Source organism: Megachile rotundata, chromosome 5 (genome assembly GCF_050947335.1).
Source record: "Megachile rotundata isolate GNS110a chromosome 5, iyMegRotu1, whole genome shotgun sequence".
Lineage (NCBI taxonomy): Eukaryota > Metazoa > Arthropoda > Insecta > Hymenoptera > Megachilidae > Megachile > Megachile rotundata.
In genome coordinates this window covers 18,163,183-18,188,913 of record NC_134987.1, presented here as the reverse complement: position 1 = coordinate 18,188,913, position 25,731 = coordinate 18,163,183, and the positions used below count along the sequence as shown (strand labels likewise).

General features: G+C 40.7%; 2 protein-coding genes and 1 long non-coding RNA gene across 16 annotated transcripts in view; 2 read left to right on the top strand and 1 right to left on the bottom strand.

Moving 5' to 3' along the window:
- Positions 1–14,800, top strand: part of unc-13 — a 300,331-nt gene extending 285,531 nt beyond the window's left edge. For 11 of the 13 annotated variants that reach the window (XM_076531755.1, XM_076531753.1, XM_076531752.1 and 8 more), the window contains 9 exons: positions 1,529–2,263; positions 2,334–2,555; positions 2,625–3,077; positions 3,145–3,276; positions 3,383–3,608; positions 3,946–4,098; positions 5,232–5,336; positions 5,409–5,571; positions 5,981–14,800. In XM_076531755.1, coding sequence (XP_076387870.1) covers positions 1,529–2,263; positions 2,334–2,555; positions 2,625–3,077; positions 3,145–3,276; positions 3,383–3,608; positions 3,946–4,098; positions 5,232–5,336; positions 5,409–5,571; positions 5,981–6,278 — 2,487 coding nt within the window. In that variant the 3' untranslated portion in view covers positions 6,279–14,800. The remainder of the gene's footprint in view (positions 1–1,528; positions 2,264–2,333; positions 2,556–2,624; positions 3,078–3,144; positions 3,277–3,382; positions 3,609–3,945; positions 4,099–5,231; positions 5,337–5,408; positions 5,572–5,980) is intronic. The other 2 variants (XM_076531754.1, XM_076531749.1) reach the window with 1 other exon arrangement.
- LOC143264450 (uncharacterized) lies at positions 14,771–15,867 on the bottom strand. Of its 2 annotated transcripts, XR_013038170.1 has the most exons (3): positions 15,613–15,867; positions 15,133–15,427; positions 14,771–14,890 (listed from the first exon to the last, which is right to left on the bottom strand). It is a non-coding gene; the product is annotated as an uncharacterized LOC143264450 (long non-coding RNA). The 2 variants fall into 2 exon arrangements; XR_013038169.1 differs by lacking the exon at positions 14,771–14,890 and having other exon boundaries at positions 15,199–15,427; positions 15,613–15,860.
- A 336-nt stretch (positions 15,868–16,203) lies between these two features.
- Positions 16,204–25,731, top strand: part of Su(Tpl) (Suppressor of Triplolethal) — a 134,472-nt gene continuing 124,944 nt past the window's right edge. The window contains exons 1-3 of the mRNA XM_076531767.1: positions 16,204–16,293; positions 16,671–17,184; positions 17,437–17,638. Of these exons, the coding sequence (XP_076387882.1) occupies positions 17,507–17,638 (132 nt within the window). The 5' untranslated portion in view covers positions 16,204–16,293; positions 16,671–17,184; positions 17,437–17,506. The remainder of the gene's footprint in view (positions 16,294–16,670; positions 17,185–17,436; positions 17,639–25,731) is intronic.

The window sequence follows — 25,731 nt, the reverse complement described above, 5'->3', positions numbered from 1 at the left end:
TTCAACGTTCTTGAATTATGCATGACTCCGTCTTCCAGAATAGCGGGTACACACATACGAGCCGATAGCTTTATCTTCGTCGAGGGCCTGTAAAAAGAAAAAATGACTCTTCTCGACGTTAACGAAACAAGGTCGAAAGAAATTTGCGGCAAATTGAATCGCTGGAAATAAAATTAGGTTGGTACGCGCAATAAAGGGACGCCAAGATAAATGGTGCTATCGTTGACTGTCATGCTGAGGCTACTGATACTTGCGTTAAATAACACTCTTATTTATCTACATTTATGCTTAACAAATTTTACGTAGTTACTTTACCTCGTTTAATTAATAAATACAAAAAATTAAAAAATTTTAAAACTCAAGGAAGCAATGAAGAATTAAATAAATTTTTCAAAAGTAATTATTACATTGATACTCTGCAGATATATTTATCACATCGAAGGACGTTCAGAAATAGATAGAATATTTTTTGTTATTCACAGTATATTGTTGAAGTCGTCTGTAGTTTGACAATGCGCTCGATAAAACTTCCCCAGAGGATCACGTGTTTCTTCTTCCCTTTGGATTTTCATTTTTCTCGTTGATCCTGACTGTCTGCTCCTTTTTCAACCACCATCGGGACCATGAACTAGTACCAGTCGTAAACAGTACTGTCGACTTATCCTGCTGAATTATCAACGAAACTCTGTCGTGTCTCGAAATAAACTAGAACGATTTCAGCAGAAAAATTCAACGTTCGCTAGTTCCCGGTTAAAATAAACGAGCTGTATTACCAAGTCAGAGTTTATGTAAATCAACTCGGGTCTAATCAGATAAAACCGTGGAGTTTGATAAAATCTCTGATAATAAAATACTTTCACAACAGTCTTAAGAATCTTTATAATTTTCGTATTAATATCTACAGAAACCTCTTATCGTATCATTGTGGTTAATAGTTGGGAGGAAAATAAATCAAACTTTTTAGTGGTGGACCTTGACAACTTTTTAATCAAGATTACCTCTATGCGTGTGGAGTTGATTAGGTTGGTTACGTAACTCCAAACTGTTTTGGGAGCTTTGGACAATCGTACTTGAAGGAAAGTATGAGGCTTTGGGGATTTAGGGATTTGAGGGTTTGAGGATCTGAGGATTTAGAAATTTAGAGATTTGGAAATGCAAAATTATTGCAGTTTGAGAAGTTAGGACTTTGGGAATTGCGGAATTTGAGTGTTTAAAGGTTTGAGAGTTTGAAAGTGTTTAATTGAGAGTGTTTAGAAGATTGGAGAGTGATTAGAACAGGGGCAGAGTCAAATGAATATGTCGGCCGAATGTGGCTCTCGAGGCACCACTCGATCGCGCCTCAATCAAGCAATTCTGTCCCAGCACATCACCCCCTAAATACAAGCATAATCTGATTTTCCCTCGCCACACTGTTCGAAAAGATCATCTAAACGAATAGCCCCAGTTTCCCATTCCAGTCCTCGTAATTTATAGAAACTCGATAAGCGACATACATTTCCTTCCGTTCACGGCATTTCTTACATTTCAGAAAGAGAAGTTCGTGAAGCTACTGGACCAGCTGCACAACTCGCTAAGGATCGACCTGTCGATGTACAGAAACAACTTCCCGGCTTCCAGTCAAGAGAAACTGATGGACCTGAAGAGCACGGTCGACCTGTTGACCAGCATCACGTTCTTCCGCATGAAGGTTCAAGAGTTATCGAGTCCACCAAGAGCCAGCATCGTGGTGAAGGATTGCGTGAAGGCGTGTCTGCGGTCGACGTATCAGTTCCTGTTCGAGAATTGTTACGACATCTACAACAGGGAGTTCCAGGTGGATCCGAGCGAAGCGAAGAGGGACGCGGAAGACCACGGACCCCATTTGGAGTCGTTGGACTTCTGGCACAAGCTGATCGCGTTGATCGTGTCGGTGATCGAGGAGGACAAGAACAGTTACGGCCCTGTACTGAATCAATTCCCGCAGGAGCTTAACATTGGTCAACTGTCAGCGGCCACTATGTGGTCCTTGTTCGCGGTCGACATGAAGTACGCGCTGGAGGAGCACGAACAACACAGACTGTGCAAATCCTCGGCCTACATGAACCTCCACTTCAAGGTTAAATGGTTGCACACCAACTACGTGAAGGACGTGCCGCCGTACAAGGGCGCCGTGCCGGAATATCCGGCCTGGTTCGAGCCGTTTGTGATGCAGTGGCTCAACGAGAACGACGACGTCTCACTGGAATATCTCCATGGTGCCTTCAACAGAGACAAGAAGGACGGAGTAAGTGTTTTGCCATATTTATTACAAGTAAGCAACAGTATAGAATCTGACATTAATAAATCCATTGCAGTTCCAAAAGAGCAGCGAACACGCGCTGTTCAGCGTCTCCGTCGTCGACGTCTTTACTCAATTAACTCAATGCTTCGACGTGGTCTCGAAGCTAGAGTGTCCTGATCCGGAGATCTGGAAAAGGTATATGAAGAGATTCGCAAAGACCATCGTGAAAGTACTGGTTGCGTACGCGGACATCGTGAAGAAAGAATTCCCGAGTCATCTGAAGGAAGAACGTATCGTACGTGTCCCAAAGAAGTAAAACACCAACTTCGACAATTCGAGCGACTACTGACTCCTTCTCTTTCAGGCTTGCATTCTCATGAACAACATTCAACAACTTCGAGTGCAACTGGAGAAGATGTTCGAGTCGATGGGTGGAGAGAAGCTGGAAGAAGACGCGGCGAACATATTGAAGGAACTTCAACAACAACTGAACGGAGCTCTCGACGATCTGGCCATGTTGTTCGCGAAGAGTCTGGAGCCGAGGATAACAGCGTCGGTGAAAGAGCTGGGAGACTTGTTGCTGGCCATCAAGGGCGGTGGACAGGTTCAGTTGTCGCAACCAGCTCAGAGAAACAACGTAGCTGTGGAAGCTGACGAGGTGCTGCGTCCTCTGATGGTTCTACTCGACGGAAGTTTGTCGTTGTATGCTGAATCTTGCGAGAAGACCGTGCTGAAGAGGCTGCTTAAGGAATTATGGAAGATCGTTATGAGAATCTTGGAGAAGACGGTCGTGCTTCCACCCATGTCGGATAAGAGCGTACGTCTTTGAGGTTCTAAGCTCCTCATATGGAATATGGAAATTTATGCGAGTGTGTATGTTGCAGATGATGTTCAAGAACCTGACGGATAACGCGAAGAACCTGGCTGCGAACGCGAAGATAGAAGACATGTCGAAGCTGTTCAAGAACCACATGACTGGCAAGCCTGACGTGAAGAATGCGCTGAGTGGTGTGATGGTAAACATTTGTTTATTTTGTGTATTCTCGATGTAGCTGACGACTAGTGTGGACCTGGTCAAACTTCCACATTCTCAAATTTCTAAATTTAAAAATTTCTATGTAGGATATTTCGAAGGAAGTAGAAAAGAACCTGTCACCGAAACAGTGCGCCGTTCTCGAGGTCGCACTGGACACCATCAAACAATACTTCCATGCAGGTGGAAACGGTTTGAAGAAGACGTTCTTGGAGAAATCGCCAGAACTGCAGAGCTTGCGATACGCTTTGAGCTTGTACACGCAAACGACGGACACTCTTATCAAGACCTTCGTCACATCTCAGGTTAACCAAGGTAAGTTGGTTTCAAACTTATCTCTCCATCGAATAGTACTGTTATACTAACTTTTATGATGTACAGTCAACACTGTATAATACTTGACATTCAAAACCTGATTCATACACGAGCTTTATTTTTATTTTTTTCATTTCAAATTTTACGATACATTGTGCGAAATTTCTCTGAACCGGAAACTTACACTCTTACTCAACATTTAACCACGCTCGTTAACGATATCCACTGAATACTAAACAAAAATTCGTTCCTCAAAAATTGTATTGTAAATCGCGACATTGCGAAATGACGTACGTTCGTGCGAATACAATCGACGTAACGAAAATTATCGCGACAGTGCCACTGAACAATGCGTCAAAGCTACGTCAGCGTCAACGTTCGATGAGCAGCGAGAGAGGTGGTGACGAAGGGGAAGGAGCCGAGGGTATGGAAAGCCTCGAGGAACCCCTTCGCCAGAGCAAGCCCTCTCTTCGTCGAGAGAGTCGACAAGGTATCAGAGAGCACTAGCCACCTTAGAGCAGAACCTCAGGAATTCTTGGTTGACTTCCGGTCACTTTCGAACCTAGGCGCTCGTTTAGGACGTAGTGGACTGTTTGTTAATGCATTATTCACCGAGTCGTTTTCTCGGGACGGTTACAACTCTAAATTCTGCGTTATATTTAAAATTCGTCCAAATTTAAATTAATGTACTACTAATTTTTATATGAAAGATGACACATTTTATATAAAAATTGGAAGTACCAAGCGAAAAAGTATAATATCGTACGACCAAATTTCTAGATGTAAAAAGTTGAAAATGTCACATTCCTAAATTTCTTAATTTGCGAGTTTCCAATTTCTGTAACGTGGACATTAGAAATTGTATATTCGAGATGCGTGTTCAGAATCAGAGGATCAAGCAACGTCCCGAGAGCCCCTCGATGATCGATAGTTGTATTAGGTAGCGCTGCTGCTATCACTACTGCCGCTGTTGCTGCTGTTATCGAGAACCTTGCCAAGTTTACACTTACGCATCCTTCAATTATGCTGTTCAAGGCTTTCACACAAGTACAAGTACACACATCTAGACTTTGATCGATTATCACCGATTCACCACTTTACACGCGAACTGTTCGATTTCGACGAAGACACGGTAAATCCATTTCCAGAAACCGTGCAACTTCGTTCAATTACGTCTTAGCCGTCAGCTACGAACAAATTACAGAGCGGATGATGGAGAGCAGAGTGTCACGACCAGCACCGAAGTTTTGTGCACCGTTTTTAAAGAATATTTGAAATTTACAGCCGATTCGACGTTGATCGAGAGACGAAGCGGAAACGAAACAAGTTGGCCTGATGCTTTTGCACATTTGATTATAGCTTTTTAAGATATATTCTAGAATGCCGATAATACGAGGATCTGGTCGAATATGACAAATACTATAAACGATCGAATCTCACGCATAACCGTTAGAGCATGTAATCTGCTCTAGAACTAGACACCAACCATAGAATCTTAGCATCAGAATTTTGAACTTTAGCCTGGAATAGAAGCGATCGAAGCTCTCTTTCTCTTTTTTCTCTCGTAGCACCTAGCGTCTTTTGGACACGCGAACACCGAATCTAATTATCGTTTCGATAAAGTTCCAGATACCGCTGGTACGGATGAAGGTTCGGTAGGAGAAGTCAGCATTCAGGTGGACCTCTTCACGCATCCTGGAACCGGCGAACAAAAGGTCACCGTGAAAGGTACTTTTTCTTTTTACGTAACGTCAGACGACACTTGTAGGCCATGTACTATCGATTCGATTGGTATTTCAGTGGTTGCCGCGAACGATCTGAAATGGCAGCTCGCGACAGGAATGTTCAGGCCGTACGTCGAAGTGAATCTGATCGGTCCATACTTGACCGGAAAGAAGAGGAAACAGTCGACGAAGTCGAAGAGCAATAATTGGTCGCCGCAGTTCAATGAGAGCTTCGATTTGTGAGTAACACGTTCTTCTCAGTACGAAGAAAGTGGATAGATACCTTAACAGTATAACGACGTTGAGTGTCCAAGGAAAATTCTATCGTTTTATGTTGGGAAAAGAAAACGCATCCGATGTATCGTTTAAGTATATTGAGGCTAGGATGATATGACACGAAAGACGTTTATGACCTCATTGCATGACAGAAGAAGGTTATCGAATGTAATAGAGCCTACTTTAAGTGTAGGTTCTATCGATCAAACTGTTGCGTTTTCTTTAACAATAAAACCAGTGTTTGATGTTGCTTTTAAATTGATCAGTTCTAAACCAACACAGTACGATTGAATTTTTCACGAAGCCCGATGCAATTATAACATGATACCGAATAAACAGCGAGAGAAACTAATTTATTCTTTTCTGGTATAGCATGATCGGCAACGAGCAACAGCAGCTCGACTTCTACGAGTTGCACATCTGCGTGAAGGACTACTGCTTCGCGAGAGAAGACAGGCTAGTCGGTGTGGCGGTGATGCAGCTGAAGGACATCGTCGAGGAAGGTTCGTGTGCCTGTTGGTTGTCGCTGGGCAAGCGAATCCAGATGGACGAGACCGGCTGGACGATCCTGAGGATCCTCTCGCAGAGGAACAACGACGAGATAGCGAAGGAGTTCGTGAAGCTGAAGAGCGACATCAGACAGGAAACGCCTCTGCCTAATCCTACCTGAAGCTCGGAGACGCAGCATTAATAGCCGACAGCGAAGCGACATGCGTCCTTCGAGTTTGGAAAGAGCTCGGAGGTGAAGAAGAAGAGGAGGAGGGGCGTTGTCCACAGGGGAAACTAGAAGCGGTTCGGCCATCGTTGTCGAGAACGAAGTCCATGAACAGCGTGTGAGGCGCACACGAAAACACACGTACACGCGTAGACGAGAAATCGCCGATGAGAACGATCGGCCGAATCCTTTTCGGTTCTAACGATGTCGGCGAGGGAACGAGAGACGTGTCCGCCTGCTCGACATCTTTCTTCCTGTTCCCTGAGCAACCGGCTCCCGGTCGAGCGTGTTCTTCTCTCTTTTTTTACGAATCACACAGAGCTTTAGCCCCGTCCCCTATCGAACCGAGAGACAAAAGGAAAGCGCGCGAGACAACCGATCCGAACGAACGGGGACTCGAGCCACCCCCAAACGTTCGTCCGTCGGAAATAACTAGGAAAAGAAGAAACCGGAAGAGCGGTCCGGCTCTTTCGAGGCTGCTTCGAGGAGAACGACGATCAAGACGGTGATCGATGGACACGGTAAAACACGGAACGGATTAACATTCGAACGAGTGCCGTGACGAAGGAGGATAGAAAGCCTCGGCTGTTCGAGAGTGTTCCGAAAAGACGCGATACGTGAAAACAGTGCTGCCAGTATGCAATATATTTGGTAATATTCGTAAGGTTAGGAAGAAGGAGTCGTAAAGAATTTAGTCGTAACGATTGCGTCTAGCTCGATCACGCCTTGTCGACGTCCACGGATACCCCGATGAAAAATAATCGACGTGGCGCAACGAGAACGAAGAATGATCGAATCGGGGTCCGCGGTAGCAAACGAAAGCATCGCGAAACGGTCGTGGCTTCGAGATACAGAAAAAAGGGAGTAATCGTGCTGCAACGAGGAGACGCGATACCTATAACAATAGACCCTCGTGCGAGACGACGTTTTAGGCCGTTTGTTCGGGAAGACGAGTTTACTTGTAGATACGTGAAACACATTGTTGACGAAGAAGTTTTTTCTAATAACAGTTTAAACATAGCATTGCGTACGACCAATAGGCGCGTCACGACGTTACTCGGGTCGCGCCGTTAGTAATAAAAATAGGCATTGTAATGTAACGTTACGTTCTTATCGTAAGAATTAAACAAGAGATCGTAAGAGTCTGATTGTTGTGGCGAATGACGACGAGGTCCGCTCGAAGACTTCGAACACTGTCCGTGAATCATCCCTCTAGTCTCGCTTCGAATACCTTCGACGTCCGAAGAAGAAGAAGAACAACAACAACATAAATAAATAAAAAGAAAACAGAGATTGCTTCTTCGTCCGCCCTCGATTTTCCACACGCGTGAAAACAGAGAGCTCGATCATTGACGCCGTTTAGAGGCACCTCGTCCACGAATCGACGACGCGGCAAACCTTTTCGGAAATTAAACTTTATATCGTTGTAGCTGTATGGTAATTAAAACTAATCATCTAACTTCGACACTTTCTCCCGACGATCGTTGCTTTTTGTGTGAGCGAGCCAAACCAAGTATATAAACGCGACGAGGTGGAACGCAAGCTTCGAAAACGGACATTTAATACTTCTCTGTCCATTCGCTTGATATCTCCATTGATATTACTCTTGTATATAGACGAAACGACGTCCGCTCGTGGACGCGGTACACGTTCGGTTTATCGATCGATGGTCGGTGGCTCTCGAACGAAAGACTTCCCCCGATACGAACTCGAGGAAATCGAGGGCGGACGGGAGTTAAATGGTCCCTCGATCTGCTACAAATATACGGTATACGTGTGTCCTTCGTTTCGGAAAAGTTGGAGACGCTCGTCGAATCACGCGCGTCGCAGTTATTCGCACGAAGCTTCGATCGGATCTCCCCCGAGAAAACTGTGAACAAACGAAGAAACAGACGATGAAACTAAACGACGATGCACAAAAGTTGCACGCGACTTTAAACGAAAAAAAAAGAATATCTAAATGAATTTCATTCTCTCCGGCCTTCGCACGGGTCGACCAGACATACAATTCCAGAGATTACAATGATTATATCCAGCAAACAAGAAAAAAAAGTTTCTACTACGTAGTACGTCTAGATATACTTACGTATTGTGTATAGTGTCTAAATGCTGATGTAGCTGCGAGCGCGGGATATTCGTTTGGAGAGAAAGAGAGACGGATTAGAGAGCCACCCAGGAAAAGGAACGTTCCACGATCTCATAATTAGATTACATCGAACCAGGTGTTTTCCCTATTCGAACGCGTACCTCTACAGATCAGGCGCATAGCACTTCGTTCAATGGTTACGTAATTTTATCAAAATTATCTCTCGTACACGTAATTTCGCGTCAAGGACCGTTTCATCGAACGAGTCGATGCCTCTTTGATCCTCGTCGAGAAAACCGTAGGACACTTATAGCGACACGATGTTTCGAATCGTTTCATTTACGTACACCATGCTCGGCGCGTACACCATGTTCCTCGACGCGGTTAGAACGCTTAGATCTACGTATACGTGGCTAAATCTGTGCCGTTCGATTAGAAAACTCCTGACGAATTAATACTCCGAGTGCGCGCGAACTCGTTCGAGGTTAGAGCTGTAAACATTCGAGTATTTGAATATTTCTTTATTAGACGAAATAGAATAGTAGGCAAGGAACCCGTAAAGGGTTGGAACCTTTCAATTCGACGAAAGAATCGCGGGAAACACAAATATTGGTAGATGAACGTTCAAATATTTAAGTATTCGGAGTACTTGAATCTAAAGTCAAGTAATATCGAATCGAACGATTCAAATTTCGAATATTCGAATTCTCGTTACAGCCCTATTCGAGATTGTTCTCGAGACGATTTCGAGTCCGCGAGCATGCACGCGTTGAAAGGCAGAAAACAAAAGAGGGAAGTAGGAAACGCGATAAACGTGTGGAGGAAGGAGACAGGAAATAAGGGATTAGACAAAGGAATCTGGGGGGAAGTTGGGTCGAAAGAAACACGGGTCCGCGATCTCGCCACCATCTTCATTTGTAAAAGTGTCTATTTTCTCCGCTGCCTAAGTACTTACATACTAATTGCGAAACAAGGGCTGGCGAATTCGGTATCCAGGCCAAGCGTGTCGACGAAACGGGAACGGGCCTTTGTGTTTCCATCCTGGACACCTTTGAATTTACGGGTCACCCGGCAATCGCGCCTCGTCGACGACACTGGCCGTCAATTTTTCCTCCTACTCTCCGCTTCGATTAATATCTCGTAAGCTTAATGAAAATATCTCGTGTATTCTGTGATAATTACCCCTTTAAACTACACACACACGTCTACACACACAGAGACATTACACACACGCGCGTGTTTCTCGAGCACTCACACGAGCGTACCTCACGAACACGGACACTTACATACACACGCGTCCATAACGACACTATCGCACGTGATTACACCGATCCCAATAGCAACAGTATTTTTCTCTTTTAAACGACATTTCGATTTCTATTCTCTATACTCGTTAAACGTCCGAAGAGTCTCGTCGGTGTGTGAGAACGAAGGTACCGCGGTTATCGTCAACCGGGACGGTGATAAGAACAACACGGATACGATGCCAAGAAAGGGGATGCATCTCGATGGACATATCGAGCGACGACAAGGTATTTTTGAGAGAAGCAACAATTTTCACGCAATTAGAGGGAAATAGAAATTTTCTTTTCTCATCTTACTACCCCTTTGTCTCGGAATAAAAGATACTTTTTTCCATTCTTGTTCGGACAGATCAAAATGATCGGAAGACTCTAATTGGACTTGCATTCGATTTGAATTATAGATACGCCTAAAAAAACATAATTTAAAGAATTAATATTGTTACGATGTTACTATTCACACGGGTATTGTTATTAGAAAATGGTACATTCTATGCGCGTTGTTTATCTATGGATTTTTGAAGATAGTGCTAGCTTTCGGTCTGTAAATTTTGAAACTTTGAACTTAAGACGGAAAACAGTCCCCGAAGGGTTACGGTACGTTGATGAAAATACATATCTCGTGTAAAATGTCTTTAGGTTGTTGCATGTTAAATGATCAATTCTGTAACAAGAAGTTTCTGAAAGTATAAAAATGTTACCTTTATCGCGTCAATTGAAAAGAAATTTTAATTAAAATAATTGCGTGAACGCCGATTGTCCATTTTAACAAATAAATCAGAGTAAAATTTATTCAAAGACATTTCTAATTGAAAGTTATCAACAATTTAATACGATTTTTATAAAAAGTGTACTTAAAAACCTGCATCATGTTCATACTCTTTCAATGTATTTAATTCTAACGAGAATAATATATCTTTGAAGTTACTTAAATAAATCTAGCATTTCAAGTGCAACAGCCTAGTGACCGACGGTAAAAAGAGTATAAAACTTGTAGATACTTTTTCCTGTGATTGATCTCGTTGCGTGAATCGATTTATCGTTTTCGAAAGTGCAAGGGAGGAGTATCGGAGCAAAAGAAAGAAAAATGGGACATGTAACAATGGAATAGGGTCAAGTGTTCCGTAGTTCTTATTCGACGAGAGCGCGACATGTCACCGCGCGTACTTTTGTGTCCGGTAGCCGACCACAGGCGCAGAACCAAAAGAAAGGGGAATAATTCAAAGCATCAGACTCTAGATTTGCTGTATCGCGGGAGCGTGTAGCAGAGGAAACCATTTAACGAAAGCAGAAGGGACAAAAAAAAAAGATGAAACGAGGAAACGAACAAATTATATACACAACTGTTGACAATACTATGCTTGAGAAATCGTACGATGCGTATGTAATATACCTAACAAAATATTAATTAAAAGAACAAAAAGAAAAAGCATATAAAAAAGACAAAAAAATAAGAAGACGACAGAATGTTTGTGTTTCGTAAGTAAAGCATATTAAGGAGATACATTTGTAATCCATGCGACGAGAGGCGCATTTGCAAGAAAAAAAAACGACAAAAAAAATAATAATAATACTAATTATACGGATCGCGTAACTCTGTGCGTACATGCGGATGACTGCGTGATAATTAGGTAATTATATCTTAACGAGTAAAGAGTACGTTGTTTTTTTTTTTCGTCGTCCCCACAAAAAAGAGAAAGAGAGTATACCACCGTTGTTATCAAAATTTTTCACGCGAAACAAAACGAGCGAGGAGAAAGACGAGGAAAGGAGTACGTTGTATTACATCACCGCCGTTGCGCAGCCTCCGAATATACATATAGGTGAACCTAAAAGCAATTGTATCCGAGTCAAACACGCACATTCAACACAAAGATAAAAAAAGAAAGAGAATAATACCTATAATACCGAACCCTCAGATATCTTTATTAATAAACGTTTCACTTTCGTTCGTTCACTCACACGGAGAGCTTGTCCTTGTCCGGATCGTTTGTACGATTGGAACACCTTCTTCACCGTAGTTTCGAACACGTATGCATGATTTTTCGGTTATATCCTCTCCTGACGAATCAGCACGCGCAATGTCATCAAATACGGTCCCCAATTTCTCGGTTCATCGATTCGTTTCTACCACTTCGTTCTTTAGGGATGCGTTTCAACTAAGCAAGCAAGATTGTGGAACAAGAGTATTCCGTTCGTGTTCGTTTGTTCTAAACGACCATCGAGCAATGTACAATTGTTCGCGAAGTTTAAATCGAAACGGAATCAAGCCGGATTAATTCGACGATCGAATTGATTTACGCTTGAACTTTACCGAAATGAGGGAGAATGTGTCCGCTCGCCTGGGCTAAACGCACCCTAAAATTTCATTGATCGTTTGAAACCTCGGATCGGGTCATGCATCATCATTTCAGTAAAATTCGTATCACGTCATAATTTGACACGGTGTGCATCATCGAACGAATTTAACACTTTGACGGCTTGTGTTCGCGCTTATTCCATTAGTCCTTATCTTAGGTTTACCTAGTCTATCAAATATTAATCTTGAACGCTGGGTCAGTGTTAATTTGGTTTTGGATTAGATATGGATTCAAATTTGATAAGGTTTTATTTAACAAGAGTGTACTCTTATGAAATTGCAAGTCTACTTTTATGAAATTACGAGAATCAAGTATTCTACGATACAATCAGCCGTCAGGGTGTTAAGATTACGATTTCTTGGCGTTTGCGTGGTACAATTGAATGTTAATCGAGAGAAAAGATTTTGTAACTGAATTCTGTAGCATGATTTTCTTTTAATTACGACTTCGATACACCACAATTAATACGTTGAATGTCGTAGAGATTCACGAACAAATGTAAAGTTTGAATTTGAATGTGATATACGGTCGTGTTCTAAATTATTACACTTATAGCCGTTTTTACTATGACATTTAATGTGTTAATTCGTAATATAAGCAGTCGTCGAAATCTGATTTAGAATACTTTTCAAATGATTGAGGAGAATAGTGGTTTTATTTACGCGGCGTGTTCAGAAGCTAAAAAGATCGATAAGTCTAAGAACGCGACGCGGTGTACAGTGTGAGCGAGCGAAGGAGAGAATTTAAGTGACAAAAGTCATTCGATAATGTGTGGAAATACGAGTACGATAGAGTGTCTAGTAGAATCTATCGATCAACCGCAATAGCTAAAATATTGAGGTGATTTGTCGCGAGAACGAACGGCAAACGAGGGAAATCGATCAGATGTTTTATCGTCGTTGAATCATCGTGCCATGTTTCATATCGTCGTGTCTTACATAAACATAGGCAAAGTTTAAATATCATTATTATCATGAAGTATTTAGATAGGATTTCAATTGTGACTCGATGTTACATCGCCGTAATTACCCTAATCAAATTCGCCACCTATCCGATCGATAACCTCGAGGACTCCACATGTATACGAGCGTTATAACATTCAATTTTGTACATATTAGTTATTGTGCATACAGAATCATCGCTCCTTTACATCACTTTGAAAACTTTCAAACTTTTAAATTTTCAAATCAACTTTTCAAATACTAGAAAATTACAGATACTGTACTATATTATTATAGGGTTGTAACTTGCATCGACTAATCGTTGTAATTGCTCCTTTATTTAATTAGAGTCCTCTTGGTTTTCGATCGATAATTTAGCGGAAGAAAGAGAAGGAAAAAAGCGAAACTGAGATACAGCTAATTGTTGTTGCTATTGTTTCTATCATCTCCGTCTTAAGCACGATCACCGTCATTGTTGTCATTGTAATTACAGCATGGATCTTCGTCGCGCCGGCGTTATACGAAGCGTCCGTTTGTTGCCTCGGCTATCTTTTTGTAATTGATCATTTCTCGCATGGACAGTACGCGCACGTGTAAGATATTATAGCATTTTAGTGGTTGTAATCGCAGAATATATTGCACATACGATTGCACATATTATACATACATGCATTGCATACATATATATATACACACACACGCATATATATACATCCGTACATACACACGTGTATGTATGTAAATACATACATGTATATATGTATACATATATGTGACGAATGTACATATATATATGATCACGATATACATTTGTGACCCGATGTTGCCTCGTGTTTCAGCGAATTAGATGGTATCCGATGACTTTAACATACCTAGATGTATTTGTATGATTTTTCAACGATTCGTTTTCAAACCCGATAGAATGAAATCCCGCCGAAATGCGAAGCGGCAACAAAAATGACGCATTCTCGAAACGCCTAGTTCATCGACACTTGAAAATATCTCTGTCCTGTACGTATCCATATTCTCGATCCCCATTTATCGTCTGTTACGATGCGCTGCTTGATCCTTCCGATCACGTGTTATTTTTCCATTCGTTCTTCGTTGGTTTGTAATATGTTCGAGACGCGTTGAATTGTTCAGGAATGATGTACGGATCAAGCGTATAGTTTTGTTTGTCACGTGAAATGGAAACATTGCCAAAGAAACGGTGCTCGTTTCACGAACAGAATGCTACTCGTCCTTCTTTTATAAATGTTAAAGTTTTAGGATCTGAGGCGCCGTTATCCATTGTACATTGCGGAGACGCGATAAAATGTGTCCCTCTTTTCGACAGGATTTACCACCTTGTGGTGATTTTGCTCTGTACACTAAACGATAAACTCGACACAACATTGCTTAGTGTATTGGAACGGTATACACTTTATGCTGCAAACAAGCATCGTTATCGTGTCTCCACAAATTAGGAAACTAATCGAATAATGCTAGTGCAGTTATTTCGAAAAAAAAAATGGTAGAGAAACGATACACACCGATATAAAATATTTGATTTTATGTTACATATTTCATTCCCGTTGTCCGTTCGCACAGTTTGCTCGTTCCTCATTTGCATAAATGTACCATATCCAAAAGGTGCTCTTAAAAATGGACAGCGGAACAAAAAGTGTATGCGATATAAGATGGTAAATATTAAAAAATTGAGAAAGGATGGCTTTCTTATTGGAATGGGCTGCCTCAGGGGAAGGTAATCCAGGGACTCTAATAAATCATCAAAACCTATAAATCTGAATTTGATTCTTGATTATGTTCTTCCTTCCACCGATACCCTAACATATTTTCAGAACAGAGGTTTCCAACTATTCCCAAGACTGGAACTAAACTGGTGAATAATAAAAAATAAAATAGATTAATATCAACACGGAAGTCTTCAAATATGTAGTTAATAAAATAAAATGATATAAAAAAATGAGTCAGTAAACGAAGCTGGAAAGAATAAAAAAAAAGTAAGAGAGAAAATTACAAAATATTAGCATTAAATACCTCTGATCTCTGTTCTGATATATTCTTTGCTTTAACAATTTCAACCTTCATTTTCTTTGAAATATATATCAGTATACTTACCCACGATAATGGTAACAAAATTATTATATAACAAGTAGCCAAATTATATTGAACACATTATACAAGTTAGAAATAAATAACATATTTTATTCTTAATTTCATTTAACTTTATGTCTTAATAATCACAATTATTATAAATATACATAGTACATTTTGCTATTGTTTTCTGAATAACTTTTTACAAAGCAGCAAACATTCTTTACAAAAGGGTTTGCTCCGTGGCTAAATGTAATTCGTGCTTGTCTTAAGTGTTAGCACTTGCTTTTGCTTTTGCTTTTGCTTTTGCTTTAGCTTGCTGTAAAGAAAATTAAAACAGATTACTTCAAAATTATAAGAATATATTGTTTACTGTACTATAACATTGTACATTGTGCCATAATGTCGATTAACTTAGGTTCTAATAAGATTCAATAAAAATGAAAATACAATTTGAGTAACAATTTTTGGCTGATAATATTTATTACTATTTTTAATATTCACCTGTTCTATGATATCGTAACACTGTGTTACATCAGGATTGTACATCCGATGAAGTGTAAGAAGTCGTGGTTCCATGATACAACTAACAAAGAACGTAATATTTACAGCAAAAACAACTACTACTCGAAGCGGAAGGACCATTATTGTATAACAATATCTTCGAATAGAAGATATACTTTAACAATATATAACCTTTACACCGATTCTTTAGCCATGAAACATTGATAGTCACCGTAGTTTGCAGAACTGCAATGACAATCAGAAACATATCGTTGCAGGTGCTGCCACGAGAAAAGGTTGTATTACTTTCTATACATATTACAAATTTTACTTTCTTATTACGGTAAATTTGTAATAATACTAAGAGTGTTTCATATTTTATGTAAAGATTTATAATTTTCGATTATATTTACTTATGTATTTGGAATCAACAAAACGTTCTATAATGAAATATTTGTACTTATAAAGCCCGCTATTTTTCAACACTATAGCCACCAAGTGGCACCCGTTCGTAACTATCGAAATTAAACTTCTTTCTGGTAGTAACCGACTTTTTCAGTGAAGTGACATAAAGTTAAAAAATGTAAAAATGAAACACTTGCGCAACAATTTCGTGTAATTGTCGTGTTAATTGATTAGCTATGAGGCAGACACTATATGGATGTATTACAAAAGCGACAAGTAAGTTATAAAGTTATCAATTAATTACAATAATTTTCTTTTCATCATTCTTAATGCAATTAGAAATTCTGAACAGTTATTTCAAATTCGTAGTAAACTTTAATAAATTAACAGAGAGAAATATCACCTAAATTTTGTAAATAGAATTAGATATTCTAATGTATTACAAAAATTTTCAAGTTCACCAATTCTTAAATTTTCAAATTGTCAATTTCTCATGTTCCGAAATTCGGAAATTTTTAAAATGCCGAACTTTGAAATTTGAAAATTTACCAAAGGAAACTGGACGAATGGTAGGGGTTTTCTACATTGGCATTTTGATAGGGAAAGCTGGTACAAGTTTAGCATGTTCATCAGTGAGCGTGTCCGTGTTGCAGGAATCCCCGAGAATTTATAAAATTAGGGGGCAGATGGCAGCAGCGGTACACGCTGGTGGAACGTAGAGAGCGAAGCAGCGTCAGTCGATCGTTGACTGCGGCCGTGGGAGGACGGTAGGGTCGACAGTCGCACGCTATCTGAATATAGATCGGGATTGGTTGACGGTTCTCCCGTAAGCCCCGCCTACCAGGTGGTCGTTCGAAAGTGTAGTTGTGTAGTTCCTTACGACGAAACGACGGGCGCTGCTCTCTCCCCAACGTATCCAATCGCGAGAAAATCTGAAATGAGACGTGTCGGCGCGCTAATATGTGACGGTTGAGAGGAAACGAGGACCAGGAACGTGCGAGAGGGTGGTTTACGCGCGGGTGCTACCACTTTCGAAGCGTGACGAGGAGAACAAACCGCGTATGTTAAAAAAAAAAGAGGTACGAAGTGGCGAAGGTGGAGAGCGTGAAGGAAAATAATACAACACGTCGAAGAAACGAGAGAAGACGACGCGTGTGTGCACTAAAGGTACAAGGGCCAGTGTGGAAGAGAATCCATCCTCTGTTTCGTCGGGGGGGTTCTATGTCTTTCTCTCTCCCTATCTGTATCTCTTCTCTGCCTTCTATTTTTTTTTCTCTTCCTTCCCGTTTCTATCCTCCTTTGTTCCGGGGTAAAAATATCACCGCGGCAAGTGTATTCTCCATCGAAATAGTATGCGCTGTTTCGTATCGGGGGGATAACAAGTAAAAAGATAGAAAAGTGCTTCGTTTAACCAACAAGGACGTCAGCTGTGTGCGCTTTTACGAGGGGGACGTGTGCGAGAGAGAACCCGCTGCTGAGAGACAGAGAAATGGCGGCGCTGGTGGCAGGTGTCCAGTATGGTTTGTCGTCGCACAGTAATTTTCACGAAAACAAGTCCCTGATCTTCGTGAAGCTCACCGATTCGGCGCAACGTGCCATCGAGGACTTCCTCAGAAATCGGGTAAGTAAATCCTATCCTCTTTTCGTGCGATCTCCTTGCCTCGCGTACAGGCTAGGTTCGCGAGCTTGTGGCCGCGTGTGTATAGGTACATATGTGTGTCGTGTGCGTGCGCGTGTGCCTGTACCTGTGTGTGCGCGCCTCTGCACGTCGTCACGAGACGGCCATGTGTGCGTACATGTGTCGTAATGTCGTGCCAAGGAAAGAGACACCCGATCGACTCGCTCGCCATATTTCGTGTGGAATTTCGTTACCGTGACCGCCGAAAAATCATCCTATTTACTCCCGAAAATCGTTCGAAACGTTCCCCTTTCTGCCCACCAACATCACACCGTTCGTAAAATAGCAAGAAAAAAGAACACCGAATTGCGCGAACGAGGCCACGTTGGCTCGTTAGCAGCTGGTTACTGCTCCACGTTTCTTCCCCGTTGGTTAACGCGAAAATTCGTCGCGTTTCATTTTCGAACGATCGCGAATGCCTTTTTCGCGAACTTGACTCGTTCGATTATATCGTTACGGTATATCCGTATGGTTTGACAACGACATTACGTAATAAGAAGACTGACAAGACAGTCGGCTCGTTAAATTGACTTCTACGGTGCGGTGAAGTTTATTTTAAAAGAAGTTTCGTTCACGTAGAAATGCAGAGATTCTGCCATAGGGAGTCGTGTTACTTTTCGCGTTCGTAAATCGTGAAAATAGATGAATCATCGTTGCCAGTCACTGCCTTTAGAATGGCAAAGCATGATTTCTGTAATCTGGCTTTCCTTCGCTCGTTTTTATCTCTCTGACATTATCGTGGCTGATATTTAAAGATACGTTGGCTTCGGCTGGCAATTGGGTTGCATCGTGGTTTCGTTGAGGTTATGTTTGCCTACCATCTGTCCCTCGAGCCTTCGAAACTTTTGTGTTCGCTCGCTCCGTTGCAACACGTATTTCCTAGAAATAAAGTAGTTAGAAGCACGATTGTACTCCGTTAATAAAAATTGCCGAAGATCCAACGATTCTTGCACGGCCTGATACGTCCTAACCTCTTGGACGAGATTCGAAAGCAAAGTCGTCGAAGGGGCGTGCCTTTCGTCCAAATATATTGGCATTGAAAAGCCGGCCAGTGCATGCAACGCTTCTACGAGCTTGTATCATCAACCACCACATATATTTCGAGAGAAAGAAAAAAAGAATCGAACGGGAAAAAAGAAATATGTCAAAAGTATCTGTCGAAGTTTTGCATGGGTCACCGCTTATCGCTAGCTTTTTCTTCTTATCGAACGCGTTCATTTTCTGCCAACGTGTACGAACAATATCTCTTTGCTCGCTGCGCCAGATTTCGAGAGCGATTTTTTCAATTGCAAGCTTCAATCGCGAAATATCTCTTTCCATATGTTGTTCTCATCGGTTGTCAACTTGACGGTTCAACGTTGAGTCATCGGTCAAACACTGCAACTTAATGTTTCTTTTATCTTTGACGTAAGAAAACCTGACCAGTTCGCAGATCGGTGCATTAACGAGTAATATCCTTGGTCACGAAAAAATCGTTCGTACTATAATTCAGTGACAATAACTGCCGGTTGCGTGTTTACGTGCCGATTTTTCCACCTTTTTTCCTGAAATTACGATATCCCAAGCACGTACACGCGTAGATTGATTTAAAATTCAAATTAGGGGGTTTAATTTTAACAGCCGTTTATCGCGCGGTCGGACTTTTCCACTTGACGGGTATCATTTATTTTTCATGGAGTCACTTGCGCAATTTGACTACATTTCTTTTATATATTTTATTAATATTTTTAATAGTAATTTTAGTTAATAGTTTCTACTCCTGTCGTTAATTTTAATGAATTTTTTTTAGTGAATGTAATTAACAGTGCATTAGGAGTTATAGGTAATAAATTGAGTGGTGCAAAAAATGTTTTAAATAGAGAGAAGAGAATATTTAGCTATATTCAGTAACCGTATAATAGTAAGATAATGGTATAGTTGTAGTGCAGTGGAACAGTATAGTATTGAATAGTATAATACAATAGTAGGGTAACGTGCAGTATAGTTGTATAGTGACGTAGTGGGGCAGTAGACCAGTGAGATAATAGTGTACTATAGCAGAATAGTATAATGCAGTATAATAATATAGTACTCATTCATTGACGAGTCAGAAATTGTGACAATTATCAGAAACCAGCGTAATATTGTGGTTTATAATCCACAGATTTCTTAGCGAATGCTGGTACACAATTAACCTAACATAATATTATTGAAACATATGGTTCAAATATTCTTATTTGAACGGCAAATATTAACGATTTTCAGCGTCGCTATTGCGTCAGAATTATCTTTCGATGGCGAAAGCGTTAACTATAATAAACAGAACGCCGGATATCTTGTGGTTACGCGATTCAATTTTATTTCAGCCGTTTTCCTCTCGCGCGAGGAAAATAATTATTCGTAACGAAACGGAAAAAACAATTTTGCGGCGTGTTTGTTAATTGAGCAAAGAAGTTTTTTGCTCCGTAAGTGTAAACAAGTCGAGGACCGATAAACAACGAGCGCGATGGAAGAATTCGCGAAACTGCAAACGGAATGCGGCAACGCGTTTCTTCGTTCCACATCAGGAAGCAGTTGCATTATGCTTTGTCGGCCGTTTGATACTGGTTACACGGACCGTGTCCTTTCGTGCGGATAAATATTTGATTTTGCGACGTTCAACATGCAATTCAATCGTGTTCTTGCATGCCCAAGTAATTCATGTACCGATAATCACACGGATACCTTTAATTAATCAGTCTACCTCGATACTTGTTTCGTGATAATTGAACCGCAGCTATCTTTGAAATCGTAGAAAATATTAATACATTCGTTTTCCTCCATTCTGTTGCTCAAAGTAAATTAGAACAATTTCGAAAAATAATTATACAAATATTATCCTTTTCACTCCAATCATACAAAATGTGAAATCTATAGCGGTACTATAGCAGATAAATATAGCATGAGCTCGTTAAATCATATGTACAAGCGGGTACAAAATTGTTCCAATATCGATAAAATGTTTTACGTTGGTCATCGAACGTATCACAGGAGTTGACGCTGCATAAACCGCGGTATTTGGCCATTGTCTGGTTTCGGGGCTGTAAAAGGAGGGAAGGGCTCTCCCCGACGATCGAGAACGATGGAGGCACGGGTTAAACAACCTCGGAAGCAATACTCCTGGTACGGTTCTTTAAAAAGCGACGCCAGATTCACAGGGCGCTCGATTCTCCCAAAGGCCAGTTCCTCGAGTCGGGTACGTGGCATAACCCCGTAAGAAAAGAGGCGTGGGGCCTCCTTCGAGTAGCACAGCTGTTCTTCGAAACTTGAATAACGATCCGGGGGAACAGGCCAACGGCTGGAAATTTTACAAACCGAGTATTGCTTGTGTGAGCGGCCATACGATTCGATCCGTGTCGGACCCACCGTTAAATGGCTGCTTAACATTTCACGACTCCTCAATGCTCATCTAGGAAATTCAAAATCTTCTATTTTCTTAGGTTCTTAGGAAATCCCATTCTTATTCAGTACCATAGGAATAATTTAGGATACTATTAATCCTTGATTGCATGATTCTTTTTTATTCAAAAACAGAAAGATTATGGATATGCTGAGTAAGAAATGTTTTGAATAGTTTTAATCGGGAAAGCTTTTATACTTGCTACCTCTGATAAAGTTATGCGAATATAGTGAAGTTATGAAGTTTGTAGGTTGTTGAGATTTTTATTATCCAGCGATTTTGTACAGCGCTGTACAAAGAATGATTTCTCGAGCATTGGCGTGGAGTGATACCACCACGAAGACCGAGCGTTTCTGTATTTTCAACGAGCGGAACGTTTAGAAAGCGTTGGTTTCGACGATCGCTAATGTTTCCTCTTGGAATGCAAGCAATTGTTTCGATAAGTGAACAATTTTGATGTAGATATTCGTGGATATTTTTGTACACCGCGTAACGATTAATTCTTTGCGTTCGAGTACGTCCGCAGGTTTTCGCGTTTCTCGGAATGCTTTGAAGCATTACCGACTCGAAATAGAAATCGGCCTTTCTCGGCGCCGTTTCAATGAAGTTTCTCCGTTCTGGAAAACTTGCTTCTTCAGCGCGTTGCTTTTAAACCGACTGTATAATTGAAGCAAAGGGTGGTCAGTCGTCGGTAGCCAAGGAAACAGATGTCTCGTAGGGTTCCTCGTGGCGACGTCTTTAATTTGTCTGTCGCGTTTCGAGGCGTCCTCTTCATCCTTCCCCTACGTTTCCTTCTCTTATTAATTTCATTCCTCCCGATTCTTCTTCGATGATTTTTTCCTCTTTCCTCTGTTTTTCCACTGTTATTTTCCTCTTACTTTCAATCTAATTTGCCATTCGGATCTCACTAAAAAGGATACGTTTTCCTCTTTCGAAACACGGACTCTCCATTAACAACTCCATTATTCGTTATCAATCATTAAAATATTTCCACATATTTTGGACGCTGTTTTACGATAAAAATTCTCTCGTCCTTCTGCAATTTTACCTCTCGATACTCGGCGATTTCTCTGGCCGTTTCGACTTTCCCCTTTCGCCCAGAATGCCTTCGTCATCTTACGACCCTCTGTACTTATGACAAGTGTCAAACTTCGATTAAACTCTTTTTATAACGTACAAAATTTGCCAGCTTAGAGATGTTTCATATAGTCATTTACGTGGTGTGTTGTTGGTTGCATTAGATATTATAGGACGCACACGGTGTGTCATGAATTGGCTCAGACAATGTATGATGCATGTAGTGAGTCATCTATAGCGTTAGACACAACATAGGACGCACACGGTGTGTCATGAATTGGCTCAGACAATATATGATGCATGTAGTGAGTCATCTATGGCGTTAGACACAACATAGGACGCACACGGTGTGTCATGAATTGCCTCAGACAATATATGATGCATGTAGTGAGTCATCTATGGCGTTAGACACAACATAGGACGCACACGGTGTGTCATGAATTGCCTCAGACAATATATGATGCATGTAGTGAGTCATCTATGACGTTAGACATAACATAGGACGCACACGGTGCGTCATGAATTGGCTCAGACAATATATGATGCATGTAGTGAGTCATCTATGGCGTTAGACACAACATAGGACGCACACTGTGTGTCATGAATTACCTTAGACAATGTATGATACACATAGTGTGTCATCTATAGATTTGGACACAACATAGGACGCATACAGTGTGTCATGAATTGCTTTAAACAATGTATGATGTACATAGTGTGTCATCTATAGCGTTAGACATAATATAGGACGCACATAGTGTGTCATGAATTACCTTAGACAATGTATGGTACACATAGTGTGTCATCTATAGCTTTAGACAATGTATGATACACATAGTGTGTCATTTATAGCGTTAGACAACATAAGACGCACACGATGTGTCACTAGTTGCATCACAAAACATAGAACACACGCAATGTACGATCAATTGTATTAATAACAGAGAACGCACCCGGTGTGTCATCTCTTGTATTACAAAGGTACACGTGACTTAACATACACGTGTTATCTATGTTACGCTAACTGGTTAATATGTAACACACGCGATGGTGTCATCTGTTACGTTAGATCGGATATGACGCATAAGGTGCGTCGTCGATCTGGAGCACGTTAGATAACCACTGAATGAAACGCGTTCGAAAAACGAAAATTACGGACGATTCCTCCGTAAATGAGAGCGTGCGTTCCTGTTTCTTTTGCCAGGCGATATTCGGTGCGTTAAAAACGACGGATCTCGCGGATATCTAGAATTTAGCGCGCAGCGTGCGATAAATTACGTCGGGTGAAAGTGAACGGCCGAGATGTATCAAAGGGGGAGCGCATATTTCGAGAAATAATGTCAACGGTCGAGAGCCTTGAAAGTGCCTTCGAAGACGCTTTTTTGACGATCGAGGAAATCAGCTAGGGGGTTAATTATCGGTATCGATTTTTGAACTCGACATTGACAGTTTAATGACCGGTTACACTCGTTACTCTTATCTTTTTTGCGTGAAAGGTTCCGTCGAATTTTCTCTTAGTTGCGTCATTAAATCGGTGGACCATAGATGTGAAATTTTGTACCGCGAATTTTTTAACGCATCGAAAGATTCGTCGAAACGTTTTACGTATTCGGAGTGTTGCTATTCGCGTGGAAATTTATGTGCAATCGAAATTACCCGCGGAGAATCGAGCTTACGTATTATTACGTAACCGAGGAAAACTGATCTAATAAATTAGAATTTCGTACATTTTGTGACACAGTCTCTTACGTTGTAGAACTAACTTAAAAAATTGATTAAAATGAAGAGTAATTTTTTGTTCCTCAGAAAACTTATAAACCAGAGTTCTGCAGACATTTCCATATTGATTTACGTTTTCAAATAAAAAGTATATGCAAGAAGTGTATATTAATATTTTAACGAGTATGCAGTTGACCAAGGATGAACTCGAGTGATTTTCATTAGCTTCTTAATGGTATTAGATGTTTGTGCGCTGAATGAAATGACGTCGGTGAACCTTCGTTTGTCGAAAATCGTCTAAAACGATACTTCGGAAACGCGGCATCTCGCTTTCACCTGCTCGTTTCACGTGCACCCGAGATTCACATAGGAATAAGAAGGGCGTCCCTTTTGTGGAGCTCCGGGCTTCTCGTTTCTTTTCTTTCGACCTCCATTTTATTCAGCTCGACGACTCTGCCCTCCGGGGCCGTTCTTTTCGTTCGGTTTCCTCGAACGAATTTAGAAACCTGCTCGGCACGACCAAAAAACGTGAACACGAACGAGTGTGCCAACGAAAAACGGAGAAAAAGTGTGTGAATGCATGGAATTACAAATATTGTACTTACAAACTTACCAGTTTACCATATAATAAAAAAGAAACGTTCTTATACAACGTCAAGATATTTTGCACCAACTTTTCTATGATGTAATACTTTCGATCTTCAAAATGTTCAGGCTACAGCGTTGCAACTTGTGATAATTGTCAGCATGACTTTCAACTTTTCGACGAAGTTAGATTGCCGATAAATCTTCTTTTTAAGTTTTTTAACGACTAGATGGAATGAAGTCCATTTTAGGAACATTTTTGCATATTCAGTAATTCGAATAAATTAATCATTAATATTGCTTTGACGTGTATAATGAAGGTACAGTGGGTTCCCGTTATATTGAACGATGCCTCTTCGGTAGCCTTCGGGTAACTTCGTACGGTACGAACATAGCGCTGCTGGTATGTGAAAAATATTATTGATAAAATGTTGCAGTGTAAGATTATTGTAATTTAATTTAACTCTGCTGTATTTAAATATTTGACTGATTAACTGAACGCAACAACAATCATTTCATATACAATCAGTCGATGTGAATTAACTCTTTGAGGTTAGGCTATACATTAGGTTAGCATAATGGTATTTAGTCCACTTTAAAAACTTGCAGTTACTCATAGCCACACTATTTAATAAAACTAGTAAGTTCAGTTTATGTGCAGCTTAATTCTGAACAACTATAATTTTTTTTCTTTTTTCTTTAAAATCGTGTGGCTCAAAGAGCTAAGGTTTTTCAACAAGCTGCTGAAAGATAATCTTGTCTAACACTTTCATTATCAGTTCCATAGATCCAAAGCTTCCATTATAGTATTACAAGGTGTTTTTCAACAAGTACAATTTTTTGAGGTAAAATATGCAAAGTGTATAAAAGCATAAAATCAATTAAAGATCAAGGCCCGATAACAACGTCTTCGATACTCGTTTTCCAGCTGAGTCGTTGTTTCCACTTCACCTCTGTTCTCGTTTTTCATTTTCCACCGTCTATCCTCGATGTTTTCTCGTTCGCGTGCAATTCCAGACCAATAATCATCCTTTATCTCGCTCAGATGACTCGAACAGGTCCGATGACACGTAAAATAATTCAGCGACCTTCGCGTGTCTCGTTTCTTCCCGCTGTTATCGTTCAAGTATCGCGCAACGAAATGGACGAAAAATCCATGATATATTTAATCACCGCTAGGTTATTTCGTTTCCTGGCATTTCGTTATCGTCGTATCCCGCTTGTTTTTCATCGGTCG